Genomic DNA, 17,901 nt, shown 5'->3' with positions numbered 1-17,901 from the left:
AAATTATTTGCAAACAAAGCAAAATATTTTAAAACAGAAACAAAAGACATGGTTAAATATAATACATTTATATAGAGTATTAGGAAACAATTATTGCAGACTGAGCTCACTCAAACCATTTTCCCTAGTTAACATTCTATCTGCTTCATGAGTTCAACATTTCAAATTTACCTGTCATTGTTCAAGTTACTGTACATGATATACTCAAAAGGAATTTGATAGTTCTCTATTACTTTGCAATGTTGAATATATACTAACCTATAATTTGAGTCTGTTTAGAAAAACAACTTTCCAGCTTCTTTATTTAAAATACAGAAGGGCTGGCAAGATGGCTCAGCACATGAAGGCACTCGCCGTCAGGACTGTCAGCCTGAGACTGTTCCCTGGGATCTACATGATGGAAGAGAAAACTGACTCCCAGAAGTTACCATCTGCCTTCGGCACTCATGCACACACACAGATCAGTCTCAATGAGCAAATATAATTGGTGTGGAAGGTCCTTCTGTCTATGGGTTACTTTTATTGGTTAATGGATAAAGAAACTGCCTTGGCCTATAGCATGGGAGAGTTAGAGAGACGCCATGGATCCACCGCCAGAGTCAGACATTCCGAAACTTTGCCGGTAAGCCACTGCCACGCAGCAATACACAGATTAATAGAAATAGGTTAAATTAATATGTAAGAGTTAGTCAGTAAGAAGTTAGAGCTAATAGGCCAAGCAGTGATGTAATTAATACAGTTTTGGTGTAATTATTTTGGGTCTAAGCTAGCCAGGCGGCCGGGAACCAAACAAGCAACCTCCTTACTACATATAACTTTAAAATAAAATTAAGAGAAAATTAACATCTCGCTGTAAGAGAGACTCTGTGCTTATCTCTTTAGGTCTATGTGGAAATAAATGGAATGTTATGATAATGTCCCCTTCCTGCACCAGCTAGTCTATTCTCTCTTTTTCCCTGGTCTTGGCCACTCATGGAAGCAGAACTTATAGGGAATGAGTAACTATTAAAAAAAAAAAAGAAGAAGAAAGAAAAAAAAGAAAAAAATGAGCCAGAAGGTAAAGGCACACTCCTTTAATCCCAGCACTGGGGAGGCAGAGGCAGGCGGATCTCTGTAAATTCGAGGCCAACCTGGTCTACAGAAGTTCCAGAACAGGCTCCAAAGTTACACAGAAGAAACACTGCCTAAAAAAAATGGTAGAACAAAAAGGCTAATTAACTATCAAAACATTAAAAATAAAGTGAAGAAGTTAAAATTACTTAATGGTCTTGCTAATAATGCTAACATTTAAAAAACTACGCTTATTTTCTATTTTATATGTATGAGTGTTCTAGCTGCATATAAGTATCTATGTGCATGCCTGGTGCCAGTAGAGGCCAGAAAAGGCTATCAGATTTCTGGAAATGGAGCTACAGGCATTTTTGAGATGACATATGAACCCTAGTAGAATAGCAAGCGGTTTTAACTCCGACCCATCTCTCCAGTCCAAACTCTAATATTTTAAAAAGCACCTGAGAGCTAGTGATGACGCATGCCTTTAGCACAGAATTAGAGGGTGGCGGAGACAGGAGGTACCTATGAGCTTGAGACCAGCCTGGTCTACTTTATTCCAGGACAGCCAGGACAAAATAGAGACCTCCCCCCACCCTAACCCAAGCCCCAAAAAGTACAAGTGAGATTAAATAGAAAATAAATACAAAAATGTATCAATTTCATGGCCTGTTAGAACACCTTCTACTCTATTTTCATTTTAGTTAAGATTTTAATGTGTTTATGCCTGTGACTGGGTATGTGCATGGGAGTGTATAAGGAGGCTAGAGCTATCAGACCTCCACACAAGTTGTGGTCTGCCCAATCTGCCCAACATGGTGCTGGGAATCGAACTAGGTCCTCTACAAGAACAGCATGCATTCTTAATCACCGAGCTATTTCCCCAGCACCAAGAAACTCGGTTCTTAACCTTTAATTTGCTGTCTAGTTTAATTCTAAAATAATTCTAACATACTTATTAAATTACCTTCTTTAGAAATTACTCTCAAATCTCAAGATTTTGCTAAATTAAACTAACCTTAATGCTTACGCAAAACTAGTCTAAAACCAAATTTTCTACAACCTACATACACTGAAGAGAAAACGTCCCTTTATTCAACAGAGTACTTCTTACACTAATTTATTTATATCTATATATAACAAGAGGTACTCTAGGGCTGGGTGTGGTGGTTTCATCCCTACTATCTTAACACTTGGAGGCTGAGGCAGAGAGATTGAGAGCAGCCTGGGCTACAGTGTGAGAATACCAAGGCTCAGAGACGGGACGTGAGCTGGAGCACGGTGGATGGAGATGACTACCTACACCACGTTGTTCTCCCACCTCCACATGGGCACATGGTACACATGCCACTGCCCCCAAACCACCACCACCTCCACATGGGCACATGGTACACACGCCACTGCCCCCAAACCACCACCACACCACCAATGCTCTCTTAGTTAATGGTAGATAACCCTAGCCTTCACAGAGCTTAGAGTATAATGTATAAAACAGTGTCTTAGGGCTGTTGATATAGTTCAATGCCAAATCATCTGTCTAGTGTGGGCAAATCCTGGATTCAATATTCAGTTCGACACCACAAAAAGGGGGGGGGCAGGCATTGGAGGGAAAGTAAGAATGGATAAAAAGAAGCATAGAAACTGTATTTTTAATTGAAATGATTAAATATGAAAATATTACATGCTGTAAAATTTAGTAACTCCAAATTTTATGTGAAAGCCAATACAAACTTTAATATTTTATAATTTTCTACTTAGCATCAGTCTTTCTAAAAAATATCTTTTTCCTTTCCAATAATTATATAATAATATGCACACATGCACACGCACCAAGACCATCCCACAGAGATGACCTGCAAAGTAGGCACCTCACTGAGCTGTGAGACACACATAGTCATCACTTTGCTACAAGATGATGGAACTAAAGACCCACTCAAGGGCAGCAAACACTGCTATTATTATCTTACAAGTCTAAGTTAAAGCGACATTTGAAACACAATTAATTAATTAAATTAAATTAAATATAATTAATTAGAAAGGACGAGAATTATGATGAGATATCTGGTTACAACATACTTCGCTGGTTGATAACACAATCTGAGTTTTATTAAAACTTTATCATCTAGATACACAAAAGTAAGGATTTTACCCACCAGGAAATGTTTTTCTACACCAAAAGCAGTAATTACTATATATTTAAAATTCACAATGAAGCGCTGATCTTATACTTTAAAAAGTGGTCATTCCTCTTATATTTTACTTCATCCTCCCCAAACCTTATTTCATAATTAGCTATTAATTCTAATACTTCACACATAATAAACTTTCTTTAGGAGACAAAAATTAGTCTACTGCCATTTTAGTATTTCTCAAGTTCCCACGTACCAAGTACAATCAAAACCTCTGCTACTTAATGGAGAGGGCAGATGCCTACACAGCATTTACACAGAATGGAAGCTTACCTCCCCATGTACTTGCTACTTGAGGAGCGGCTGACATGGCATGAACAGATGGATGAAAGGTCGGCTGCTGCAGGTCAAGCAGGTCATTTGGCAGCTTAGATGTGCTAGGAAAATATTGTAGAAAGTAGTTTTATTTCTACATGAACTCTACTAAATTAGTTATCTCCTGTACTCCACCCCCAAAAAAATTAAAAGTGAAAAGCTTCAATGCAAACCTCAGAAGAACAATAATTCTAGAAAGGTAACAGTTGCACACTCCCATTTAACATTATACAGAGGTCCAGAAAAACACGATACGATATCTTAAGTTTCTATTGAATTTGAGTAACAATGCCTTTTCTGGAAAGACTCGATGACTTTCCTAAGAAAACAACCATTCCCTTGTAGCATATTCCAATTAAACATTAGTAATTTAGCCACATTCCATTTCCTAAACATATAATTATACCCATGTCACTTTATATTGGTAATATACCACTGCACAGCTATTACACCTTTGGTATCCATTTGTGGTTACAATATCATAAAGCAAACTCACAGCATCTGTAAAGCATGCATTTGAAGACACTTAGACTATCAGAGAGAGACAGCCTTTGTCCCCGCTGTACCTGTTAGAAGAACTAGGGGTAGAAAACATGTCGATGGCTGGTGCAGTCATCACGCCCCCTGCTGAGGTGGACACCGGAGAGGCTGCAGTTGTTAGAGAGGTGTGCGGTTTCTTCGCAAGTTCTTTTAGACGCTGCTCCTGTTGAGAAAGGGACTTAGTAAGGAACCTAGAACTAAACCTGCTGGTACAGACTCGGGGGAGAAGAAATCCTAATTCTGCTCTAACAGCTGCAGGGACTCCTGACTTTTCACCAAGCATTCTATGTGACCAAAAATGAAACTGAGTTTCAGCCTGCAGGACTGCTACACAATTAAAAACTTAAGTCTGGCTAGAAGTTTACATAACGATCCCCTCTACTTGTTCTTCAGAAGAGAAAGCCCGTACTCACCTTTAGTGCTTTTAAACGAGCCTGTTCTTCCTCTAGTGCTGCCTGCTTTTCCCTTTCATCCACTTTGGTCAGAGATAGGCCAGTGCTTGCCAAAGAAGAGACTGCATTGGAAAGTGTTGTAGCCCTGGGGTAAGAGAATAAAAGTAAACAATTCATATCTAGAACATAAAATAAAGTGGCCCTGCTTTTGACAAACTAAAATAACAAGTTTGTAGACTTAAAGCTAGTACTTCGGGTGGAATCTTCTAACCAGCAACATAGAAAATTCCAACCATATTAACACTGTTGACTGACTGGCAAATTCAAAGCTTCTAGAGTTAAGTGTCCAACTCAAGAAAAAATTTACAACACAGGAACACATTGCCTCTCTAAAGACAAGAAAGCAATAGGAAAGAGACTTCACATTCCTAAGAGTCCTCACAGAAAGATAGCAGATAGCAACGACGGCGGGCGGTTCAGTGCCCCCGAGACAGCTCCTATCCCAGTCAACACCCAGGCTTTCGACAGCTCTACACAAGGGAAGCAGAGCTGGAGCACCAGAGGAAGTCAGCACGTCCAGGCGTGTTTCCCACAACAGCACTCCCAAAAGTGACTCAATGTCAGGGGGCTGTCAGGTTCCTTGGGAAGGAATACTGAGTTCAATTCAGTCATGAGTCTGTGTGGCACCTCCTTTCTGTGCTTGCTAACTTTCTAACTGCCAGAATTTTCTTTTCAAACCTATTATACATACATATTCATTACCTCTCACTAGCCATCTCCTTTCCCCTTCGTAAAGATCTATTCATACTAGATACCAAGAACTAACATTAAATTCTAGGATAAAGAACTACACCTGGCCTCAATTACTCCTCCTTATCCCACAACGCACACACTACTAATTGCTATTGTAAAACCATACGGTGGCAAAAGCTAATCTAATTGATGTAAAGTCAGTATCGTACATGAGCTAATGAGAAGGCAATGGATGAGTCGCATAATTGTGACAAAAATAAGCCAATGATGTCACGATAATTATCTGAGAGAAATTGGTATACCTAAACCACGTGAGTATTTTTTTTTATTTCTTTCCTATAACCAACTGGTTTCTAATATCTTGATGATTATAGTACTTCTAAAAACCTACTATAAAATCAAAATCTTGCACAAAATATTATTTTAAAAATCACTAGTGGATTTTTCCCTTTTTGGAATTGGGGGGCTGATGAAGCATAGAAGAGGAGGAGCATTTCAGGCTGACCTTACTCAACTACAGAGATCAAGCTAAACTCACACTTGCCTTCCTCCTGTCTTAGCTTTTCAAGTTCTGGGATTATAGGTAAGAGCCACTGTACCTAACACTGCTTAAATTTTATTACTAAAATAAAAGGGGAGAAATCCGCAAAATATAAACTAAAAACCAAAAGGAACCAAAGAAAAAGTATCACTATATATTTTATATATTCTTTTAAATAAAAAGGTAAAATCTTCATAAGAAAACAAGATAATTATTTAAGCAATTACTACACCTGACTAAAAAATTCTATTAGTGGATCATTATGAGATAATTTTTATTATTTTTAATTTGCAAGGTATACTGGGAAATTAGCTCAAGACTTGACTTGATTAAAATAGAACTTGACAACAATCAATTCAACCCATCAAATTTATAAAAAATGAAATAAGATGTCAGACCTCCCAGGCCTGAATCCTGGTATTACTACTGCATCTACAAGGGGGATAATATAGGGGTTGAGCAAAATTTATACAAAATTATCTTTTGATTTTGATCAAAAAAAAAAGTATGATATTTATGGTGAGTTTTAATACTGAAATCACAAAGCCTCACTGTCATCACCTTCAAATATGTCAACACTCCCTGACAGTAGGAAATAAGTACACTAACCCCCAGGGAGTCCTCCAATTAAACATCATCTTCTAGATAACTAAGTCAGGATAGAAAAACCATACAATGAGGAACTTGAGCTGGTTCCATCTATTCTTTCACAAAATAAATAAATAAATAGACTCATTTTTACCCTTCAAAAAAAAAAAAACAACGTACCTGCTTGCAGCTGTGGAATCTTTGATTTTCTTCCCTTCCAAAGAAGCTAAATGTTGTTCTAAAGCATCAAGAAGACTGCTGGGAGCCTGAAATTATACAAATATTAGGAATTCATAACTATTACAACATTTTACAAATTAAATCAAATGTCATCTAACATGAGAACAAAAACAAATATATACCGCATGTACTAATTATTGGTGGCATTTTTAGCTCCCCAAAATAAATTATAATCTTTTATTGTTGCTGTCATTATTAATACTGGAACATAAACTACTTGAAATTACTAATAAGCATCACCAAAACTGTAAGAACAAAAGATAAGCATGAAACCTAAGAATTGTGTAAGAACCCAAGATTTTGAAATAATATATGTAAAATTTTAGAAAAAACAGTATTGAGAAAGAAGCACATACTTATTTTAATATGCACATAAAAGAATGAGTTCCAGGGCTGACAAGATGATTCTTCAGCAGTGGGTAAAGGCACTTGCTGCCAAGCCTGACAACCATAGCTCAACTTCTGGACTCACACAGTGAAAATATGAGAACAGACTTCCAAATGTAGTCCTTACTTCCACACATGTGTGTTGGCATGTTTGCCTGCAGTTACAAATGCTACACACATAAAATTACACACACAACCCCCCTACACACACACACTGGGTGGGGTGGGGGCGGGGGACGGATAAGGCTCAGCAATTAAAAGCACTTGCTGCTCTTTCCAGAGGACCTGAAGTTTGCTTCCCAGCACTCATGCAGGATGGCTTACAATCAACTTTAACCTCAATTCCAGGGGATTCAATGCCCTTTTCTGGCCTCCCTGGGTACCTACAAACACATGGCATACACTCACATAGACACATGAATAAAACAAAAAAAAATCTTAAAAAGAAAAGTAAAAATAGCAAATGACCCAGCTGGCAAACTCCTGGTCATTTATTCCAAGGGTTCTAAACCAACACACCAGAGATACTTGAACATTCTTAACGGCTCGCAGTAACAATGATACGGCATCAGACTAGATGCTGCTCATCAATGCATGAATGGGTAAATAAAAATGTAGTGGAAATACATAGTGAATTTTTATTCACTGTGGTGAAATGACATCTTAACAGCGTCAGAAAAATGGATGGAAGCCAAACCACCATGTTAAAGAAGCCAGACTCAGAAAAGACAAAAACTGTTTTCTGCCGTATGTAGAATCTAGAATGTAAAAGTCTGTGTATATTTTGAAATTGTGTATGTATATCTTAAAAACTAAATAATTCCCTCCTGAAGGGAGAAGGGAAGCCTACAAGACTCCTGAATGTGAGAAGATCCACAAGGCCCCTCCCTTGGGCTAGATGACTAGTGACTGTCTGCTCGGGAAAGAGTCTCTAAGTGAACCTGCCTGCAAGCGGGCTAGGAAAGGCCACAGGCGCAGTTCTCACGGGTCACCTATTACCCACGCTCAGGTGGGCTTTTCCACTGTGCGGCTGTGGACAGACAGGCCCACCATAGTAAGAAATGAGTTCATCATTCATTGCATGTATCATAAGGTTAAAGAACTCTCCAGAAATACAGTAAAATGTTAAAAAGCTGTAAGGAAAAACCACACCCCTCTTAAGAGAAATGAGTCCTTCTCTTGGTACTGCAGAGCACATGACAGTGGATTGATGCTTTAACAATCTACTCACCTGGGACAGATCTGGAATATCTCCTCTGTCAATTCCAACTTGCTGCAAGAAAAAATGCTGTATTTAACATGTGGAATTATAGCAATATGAACATCACCTCCTCAACATGCCTCACAGAAGCATTGGGAGAAATGAGAATGACTATCAACGACTCCCTGGGACATAAAAAAGAAGCACACCTAAAGACACCAACTTGCCTTAAATGAATTTTTTTTTTTCATAACAGTCACCATAGAAAACACTTTCAGAACCTATTATCTGGGAGCCAGTGAGATGGCTAAGCAGAGAGGTAGTTGCTGCAAAGCTTGACAGCCTGAGTCATCCCTGGAATCACATGGCAGAAGAACTGACTTCCACGAGATGTCCTCTGACCTCAACACAAATGTCATGGCACTCAAGTGCCTACACACATAAACAAAATACAGTTTTTAAAAGTCTGTTTATTGTGGTATTCAGATTTCTCATGAATGTCAAGTGATATTTAACCAGGACGCAACTCTCTCCACAAAACCTCGCTGAATTTTTCAAGGTGTTCAGGCATTAGATAATTATCAGCATAAACAACTGCAACAAAACAAAACAAAACAAAAAACCTTCCTTCCTATTTAGTTAGGAATCAAATTAGAAACCTGTATTTCTCCCCTGACTATGTCTTATTTTCTAATACTCCTCCTCTTTTTCTCAACTTTCAAGAGTTTCAGAATAAAATCAGTAGAAAATCTAATCCAATCCTGTTTAGATATTAATAGCTCATCACTCAGACTTGGACAACTGTTCCCTTGGAATGCATTCCAAGAGATTACTGTTGTCCTTACTTTAAGAACTGAAGTCTCCTAACAACACTGCAAACCCAAAGACAGTCTCATAACAACACTGTGCAACAGAATCTTTCATCTTAGATCACATGTACAGATAATGCAGTCCACCTATGTCAAACATGCAACCTGGAGATAAGGAAGGGCTTTAAATGTATGGCAGTAACCGTAACTACCAAAACAAAAAATGCAAGAGACCAGAAAGGGAAGTCAACAAACTAAAACTGACTTGCAAACTTTACTGGAATCATAGCATAAACCCTGCCTCTTCACAGTTTAATATGCAGCTGGTGCAAGAGACTAGTGGCAGAGGTCAAGAGTTCTTCCTGAAAGACCTGTCTAAATCAAAGCAAGTGTGTACAGGCATCATAAAAAAAAAGGTCACCTCATTTGCTAAAGAATATCATGCCAGGCGGTGGTGGTAGCACACATCTTTAATTCCAGCATGAGGGAAGCAGAGGCAGGTGGATCTCTGTGAGTTTGAGGTCAGCCTGCTCTACAGAGAGAGTTCCAAGAGAGCCAGGGCTACACAAAGAAACCCTGGCTTTTGGAAGAAAAAAAAAAAAGGAAAGAATAAAATATCACAAGGGTAATAGTGCCTAGAGCCACTAGCTTGGTAATTAATATAAGTTGTCAAAATATTCTAAAGAAGGGGCATTTCTGGCAATGATGGATAAGAGGATAAAAAGGGGGAAATCTTTGAGTTGTCTCTGCTAGCATAAAACAGGATGCCTGTAAACATTAGAACTGCCTCCTGTGTCAACTTCATAATAATTATTGAGAGAGTTATAAAATTAGATTATCATATAACCTTTTCATACTCAGTAATTAAGTATTCAAAATTCACTTATGTAGGAGTACAAAGACACTGAATTATGTGACTCATTTGCAAGCTTGTCTGGAGGAAAAAGAACTTAGTCAGACACTGGGCCTTTTCTACCACCTTAACACAGTAAGCCTTCAAAAATAAATGAATACTTGTAAACACAGACATCACTGCCACCAGTGTACGTATTTTGTAGAGATGTATACAACGTAGAAGTAGATTAGTTTTCAAGATCCCACATAAATTAAATATACAGCATGTGCATTATTCAATATTATGCCACATCAATATTGTTCAACAGAATTCAACAGTACATATTACTACTACTAGATATAGATAGAATATACAAGAATATTTAAGTATTTCTTTCACTTGGATGATGATTTCTTCAAAATCCATACATAGAAACAAAAGTATAAGGCCTTTCAAGACAGTTTACCTCTGCAACCTTCAGAAACTCTGAGATTCTTGTCATTCTAGTCAGGAACTTCTTATAGATGTCAAGACCTTCTTTGCACTGGTTCTTCTTCATATCAAAATATTTTTCTGCCCAAAGAAGTAACAAAAATACTCTTAGTTATAGTTTACTTAAAAAGGAAAAAGATTAGGCTGTGTCTCCAGAAAGATCCTAATACTCTCAAAGGACTTACCCTACAACAAACTTAGTGCCAGATTACCTTGAACACGTCAGCAAGTTAGAAGCACTGCACTAGGAGGGTTAGGACAGCAGCAATTGATAACTGGCTGGAGTGTACTCAAATGACTATTTGTTCATGGGACTGCGATGAGATATTTATGTGTAAACACATGTTATTCCATTTAAAACACTAAAATATATTTCTGAATACTTTACTATTAACATGCCAGTACTAACATTCTAGGACGGCAACTTCACCCAATGTCACTTCAAAAGCTCCCTTAAATTTAATCTGTACACAGCAATACAGAGCTTCACATTTACCAATCATGAAGTCGATAACTATGACTTCCACAGCTTTGTATGAAAAAGTAAGTATAATTTACCTGTCCTCTTGGATTAAATTACACCTCCTTATATTAATGTTGTCCTAGTCTATGGAAACCACATTTCAATAAACTTTCTAAGGGTTGGGAGCATACAAAAGCAAAATAAAAATACCTGGTTTCTGATACTTAATACCTTGGCACTTTTTGCCATTCCTTGACTACTCCATTAAAACCTCAATTTAAAAAATAAAAGAGGGACTGGAGAAGTAGCTCAGGTTAAAAGCATTTGCTGTCTCTTAACACAATTCTGTCCCTGGCACCCATGTCAACCGGCTCACAGCTATGAGCTCAAGGGAATCCATCTGGCCTCCACAAGCACCTGAACACACAGGTGTTGCACACACATAGAGATTAATGGATATTAATAATTACTAATGCATTGTTAATGATATAATAGTAATTATAATTAATAATAGTATATGGTTTTAATAACTGTGTTATTAATGGATTTTTATATTAATGGAAACTAAAGTAACCATTAATAAAAATTAAACATTTAAAAGGTACCTTTCTATGCAAAATTAACATCATAAATTCCTAAAATACCCCAAAGTAAAAAGTAACCAAAAAAATGTTGCCTGGCTTAAAAATAATTATTAATTTCAAATTTAAGTTTAGGGACTAGGGATATAACTCAGAGATAAAACATAATTTATTAACATCCAAGAAACCCTGGAACTAATCCCCAGTATACATGCATGTGTCTCAAATTTAGGAGAAAATATACACACACATACTAGTTTTACAAGGTTCACTGTAGAATAAATATTAAGGCAATATACTTTTTCTGAAACAAAGAAATAAGAGGCTTTTTCATTTAAGTATACATAACATAAAATGTACTATCATGCCTAACTAACTTTACAGATTTAAATATTTCTAAAAATAAACGAAACAGTCCAAAAAATTACAATTATATAAAAAAGTTTAACTGATAGCTGAATATTCTGGTTATAAAAATGAGAATTTATCCACTTGTGTATAGTGTGGCTATACATGTAAATGCTTATGTGCAGGAATAAACCTTTTCTCCAAATACATATTTGACATGTATCACAATGGACTTCACAACAGTGTAAGCAACTACAGTATTACTAGTTCACAAAGTTATCTAAGATATCGCAGTATTTACCCAATAAATTAATGATTCCTTCATTATATGCTGCAAAAAGTCTAATGGCATCTTTGAACAGGAGCATGAAGGCAGCATTTATTACCCCATTTGTGAGTTCATTACTATTAACCTAGGGGAAAATGGAAAATAAGATCAGCTTATCTCATATTTTAAATGACACTAACAAAATGATTCCTCACTACTAGTAAGACAATAAATTAAAACACGTCAGCTTATTAGAAAAAGAGTGTATTTTGCCTAGGATATACATTACACGTAAGTTTTCCAACACATACTTGTGAGAAATCAGAATTATAGGCAAATATTGTAAAACTCTAAGTAAAAAAATAAAGCAAACAAACAGCAACTTCTGCACATTCGTTGTGGTTTAGAACTGACTTGGAATGAAAGGCCAGTTACCTCAACTCTTGAAATCACTCACCTACATCTCAAGCCTCTCATATAACTTTATTATAATGCTAGAGGTTTACAAAGCGTGCACTAAGAACCTATGAGAAGAGCAAGTAACATTTTCTATTCAATAAAATACAACACAGACGCTAAAACAAGTAGGTAATTTCATAGATAGACCAAACTGTGTGTTAAGTGACACAGACATGGCTGGGCCTCCTGAGTCTCTATAGAAACCAAACTACTGCTCTCTGAACAGCAAGGGCTTTTCTGCCCTTCTATGAAAGGAAAGATTGGAGGCTCTGGGAATCACTTTCTCTTCTGTAGCTAACCCAGCACTAGACAGAACCAGCAAAAGCAATATGCAAACCAATCAAGAGTCTGCCAATGAGTCACTAGTGCTAGTGTGAACACTAACATTTTAATTTCATAAAATTTTCAAATGTTACAAAACAAAATCTTTTCAACTATATAAAAATGAAAACTATGGTAAAATCATTCCCAAGCCACTAGTTAGTTATTATAGTGTGACACTTTCTAGTCCATGAAACAAACACATGAGTAGTTTGCTGAACATATAGTTTAGTCAACACTCACTACCCAAATAACATCATTTAAAACTTACAGGGAACCCTGTCTAGAAAAACAAATTTTAAAAAACCCCAAAACCTTATAGGGAATTCAATGCCAGTCACTATGCACGTCACAGCAATCTATCATAAATGAAATATGAATCTCCTTTTATTTCTAAGTAGTTGTCATGCTTTAAGTACTACCAAACAAAAGGGAAATATTGAAAAGGCTGTGCACAAGAGAAATCTTACGTTTTTAAAATCTAAAGTTCCTGTAAAGAATTTTAATAAAGCACTTACCCATCACTTGTTTTAGTCTGTATAAACTAAAATTCTAGCACCAAAGAAAGCCCTGACCACTAGCCAAACATTATTACAACAAAGTAAAAAATTATGAAGAGCTGGGGATAAAGTTATGACTATCTAACTAGTTATGATTATCTAATCTTTAGTAATTTTGAATTACAAAAGAATATCAACTTACATTAAAATCGAGAAGTGCATCCATTTGGTTTTGGATAATTGGTACAGTTTTTAAGAGTTTTTCTGTGTTCATTGTTCTCATAACTCCATCAGCCCTATTAAGAAAATAAACCAAAATAATTCACTATTAAATCTCCCATTTGGCTCTCTATTTAAATAACAAAACTGTGATGAAATATCATATATTCTTAAGTTATTATTGAACTCTACATCTCAAGTAAGGATTCTATGAAAAGAAATGTAAAACCAACAGCTGGAAACTAGTGCTAGCAGCATACATACACAGAGAGCTGGCTCAGTAGTTAAGTGACAGATTGGTCTGAGCACCCACACAGCAGCTCACAAGCACACATAGTGTGATCCAAACCCCTTTCCTGGTCTAATGAAAGCAAAAGAAAACCACTGCCAGAACCCACTAAACAGTTAAGTATTACAGAGTTGTGAGTTGATTCTATTTAACTGATGCATAGCCAGGTTTGTAATCTCAGTTCATAAATAGACAGGACAGGAGTATCACAACCTCCGGGGCAATTTGTTGCAGAAGAAGAACTTTAAACTTCCGGCATCTGGCAGCTGGTGAAGTGAGTTTAAAGCACATCTCTAAGTCTCAGGACCCGAGTTCCAACCCTAGACACTCAGGTGTAGGCCCAGGACCAACTCCTAATAGCTGTCTTCTGATCTCCACACACACCAGAGCACATGTGTGTAACAGTATTCACACAACAGTGAGAATAAGTGAAATTACAGAAATGGGATTCTGACCATGTAACTCAGCAGTAGAGTGCTTGCCTAGCACGTGCCAGCTCCTAAAGAGAATCCCCAATACCAGGGAAGGAAGGAGCATTGTTTACGAGTCAAACATCAAAGTCTTTTCAAAGAAAATTACAAAGAAATGAATTCTACAAAAGTATTTTTTAATCAAGTCACTCCAATCAAAGCCTTACTAAGAATAGCGTCAACAAGTTACAAAATGCAAGAGTTTAATGAAACAAACACTGGACTGCCTTAGCCAGCTGTTGATCAGTTTCACCCTGGCTAATTTCACTAATGTATCTATCAAATGTTCGACATTGTTTTCTCTTAGGTACCACACTGGTTGATAGCAGTTGCTGGAATCTGAGAGAACACAATTCCTGTTTGTAGGTTGTTCTTATTTTCATAACTATCACACACTCTTCCCAGAAACCATAACTTTTCATTTATTCCCTTCTTGTTGACGTCATTTTTTAACTTTCTGAACATTTCTCCATCACAGATACCTTAAATTTTGTCTCAAACTTCTTGGTTTAACATCTAAATGAACAACCAATACAACTCCTTTATCTCAAAGTCTCTTTTACAGCAGCCTGCAGTACTCACATTATCCCAACCCCTGGCTTCCAAACGGAAAGGACTCAACTGATACTGCGTTCTATGACACTAACTTGAACCTCACAACTACTCTGACCAAACAGCACTTCTGCAAACATTCTCTTGCTAATACTTCATTTTCTTGAACCTTTCTTCCTTGCAGTCAGTCACTCAGCAAATTCATGACCTTGGATGAACAAAATAATTTATTACTATCCATACGTGACTAGTATGGGATGCAGCCACATATGGGATGCAGTCGATGGCATGATAGCCTAGCATGCATAATAAACTCACCAGTTGTTTTTTTTTTAATCACACCACTGGCCAAGCTGGCAGACACATAAATTCATGATTATCAACTTTACAAAGGTAGGAAAGATTTCCACCAATCCTTATAGTCTAATTATTTAGAGAACTCCAAAGTATCTTCAAACTTCCCTCTACTTCTGTGTCTTAGCTACCACCTGAAACTCTCAGCTCATTAACTCTCAAAACATCTCATTCAGGAACAGTCACATGGAAAACAGTTTATTGAACAGGGTGCAGGGAGTAAGAAATCAGACTTCTAAGAACTTTTTATTACAATCTTCTACGACGTGTCTAAATATGTAACATAAAAAACTGCACCGGTTAGTTTGGTAAAAATAATCCACCTCTCCTTGACTCAAACTGGTTTAATGATTTCACCATTTAAATATCTTAAATATGCCTACATATGGAGGGAAAAAAAGCAAAAGCAAAAGTCAACATAATGATGACTACGGATACTTCACAATACTTTCAGATTGGTGACTACCCTAGGTGTCACAAGAGTCTTAATCCATCAACTGATGGAAACAGATGCAGAGATCCATAGTCAAGCATTGGGCTGAACTCAGGAAACCTGCTGAAGACAGGGAGGAAGAACTGAACCAGCCAGGGTTGGTCAAGGACATCACAAGGGAACCCACAGAAACAACTAACCTGGCCTCTTAGGGGCTCAGAGACTAAACTGACAACCAGAGAGCCTGCATGAGAACAATGGAGGCCCTCTGCACATGTGTGACAATTGTGTGGCTTGGTCTATTTATGGGACTCATAGATGTGGAAGCAGGGGTTGTCCCTAACGCTTTGGCTGGTTCTTGGAACTAGTCCTCATACTGGGTTGTCTTGGCCAGCCTTAATACAAAAGGGGGAGCGTAGTCCTATATCAATTTGTTAAGCCATGCTCTGTTGATGCCTCTTTCTGAACAGAAACTGAGGAGGAGTCGATTGGGGGAGGGACAGGGGAGATGAGAGGAGAAAGGGGAGGAGAAACTTCTTTAGGATGTAAAATGAATAAATACATTAAAAAAATCTACAGTGGCTCTTTCCTGAGCTCCCATGATACAGCCTAAGGGAAAAAGCTGCCTATATATAAGATACTACTAGACATCAAAGTACTGGTCACATGATTCATGTCATAGTTCTTATGCTTAGATGATCAGTACTCAGAATGCAGAAAAATTAAACTCAACTTTTACACGCATGTTGTCTTAGAACATAAAAATTCAATCCCCAGCACACATATAAGGGTGGAAAGAGACCCAATTTCATAAATCTGTCTTCTGACCTCCACATATGTGCCATGGCATACACGGCTCCCACCCCACCATGCACATATGATAATTTGGGGGGGGGATGTAAGTGGACACGGTAGGCCCTGGCCTGAGAGTTGCAGTCACTCCCAAAGCTATCTACCTCCAAGTGACTTGTAGCAGTTTGTTCCCAGTGGCGGGGCCTGCAGTCCTCAGCCCTAGGCCCTTAAAATGAGTGCTACAAAAGTAAACCCCGGGTTTTCCTGTGACACAAGGACCCTTAGCCTTCGTCCTAGTTTTGCCTAGATTTTGGTATAAGGCGCAGAGCTGAGCAATACAGGTGATCGCCAACAAGCAATCCCAGCCCATCAGGGAGTTTTGTCATGAGCTGCCCTGAGAGCACAGCAGCCAGGGTGCTCTTCACCACTTTTTCATACCTAAGGATCAAGAACTGATGAGCAGTTGAGTTATGCACCTTTGGAACATTTAAGACCATTGGAACAGTCATACAATGCAAATGGTATCTGCTGCATCCATCTAAATCCTTGTACTATGACAACGTTATTTCTCCTTCCTCCAGTCACCCCCAATGCGGGTTAGGGATAGGGTTAGAGGGCAAGAGTAAAGAAAACTGGTGATCACCCCCCCCCATCACAAGACTACAGGCATATGCTATCACAACCAGCTACAAATGGTAAAGGAAAGAACAAACAGAAAGATACCTAATGTTTATAAGAAACTAAACCTGCTACAAGTGGTGAGAATGCCCAAACAGATCGAGACATTTAGTGACCCCCTACTTCTAAAAGCCTGGCTGCAAGCAAGGCCAGGCAGGACACAGGAGGCAGAAGCATACAGATTTCTTGAGAATTCAAAACCAGCCAGGGAAACATGAGGCCTATCTCTAACCAATAGAACTAATTAAAATTCTTGACTGTTTTTTTTTCTACCAAAACTGACATACTAATCCTAAAATTCCCATGGAATGACAAGGTAGCCAGAAAACTGAACATAATCAATGAGTGGGTGGGGAACAGGGGTGGTGTGGGGAAAGAAACTACAAGAAATAAAATCACACAGTAGGGTTATGGCACATAATCTTGTAAACATACTAAAATTGATTATAAAATTTAAAAGAATGAATTTTTAATCATGAGAACTGTAACTCAATAAAGTTGTTATAAATATAAATAGAACTTTAAAAAATCCTACTACAAAAAGTATATAGCATTCCTCCAAAGAAAAATAAAGTTTAGCTATAAAACTGGGCAAAGTTCTGTAATTCACATTGTATAATTCCTGTTTTATAGTATTTGATATTTGAATTAGAGATAAAAACATAACTCACCCTCTTTTCACTTTTGTGAAATCGAATGCAACTTGTCTGTATGAAACTGCCTTTTCATTTAGATACCTACTATACCGCCTAATAAATGTAGACATATCATAGCCTGCAAAACAAAGTTTTCGTGAATGATTAAAATCTAAAGTTTACTAAAACAGCTTTATTATTCAACAG

General features: G+C 37.5%; 1 protein-coding gene across 13 annotated transcripts in view; it reads right to left on the bottom strand.

Annotated features, from left to right (window-relative positions):
- The window catches only part of Picalm (phosphatidylinositol binding clathrin assembly protein), an 89,551-nt gene that overhangs the window by 27,065 nt on the left and 44,585 nt on the right, over positions 1-17,901 (bottom strand). For all 13 annotated transcript variants that reach the window (XM_087901218.1, XM_087901216.1, XM_087901219.1 and 10 more), the window contains exons 4-12: positions 17,731-17,833; positions 13,475-13,568; positions 12,026-12,137; positions 10,307-10,413; positions 8,227-8,268; positions 6,549-6,634; positions 4,508-4,631; positions 4,121-4,257; positions 3,513-3,616 (exon numbers count right to left, since the gene is read on the bottom strand). In XM_087901218.1, coding sequence (XP_087757344.1) covers positions 3,513-3,616; positions 4,121-4,257; positions 4,508-4,631; positions 6,549-6,634; positions 8,227-8,268; positions 10,307-10,413; positions 12,026-12,137; positions 13,475-13,568; positions 17,731-17,833 — 909 coding nt within the window. The remainder of the gene's footprint in view (positions 1-3,512; positions 3,617-4,120; positions 4,258-4,507; positions 4,632-6,548; positions 6,635-8,226; positions 8,269-10,306; positions 10,414-12,025; positions 12,138-13,474; positions 13,569-17,730; positions 17,834-17,901) is intronic.

This window comes from Myodes glareolus, chromosome 24 (assembly GCF_982192425.1).
Source record: "Myodes glareolus chromosome 24, mMyoGla1.1, whole genome shotgun sequence".
In the NCBI taxonomy this organism is placed as follows: Eukaryota; Metazoa; Chordata; class Mammalia; order Rodentia; family Cricetidae; genus Myodes; species Myodes glareolus.
Note: the sequence above shows the minus strand (reverse complement) of the source record. Positions and strands in the feature narration are given on the sequence as shown.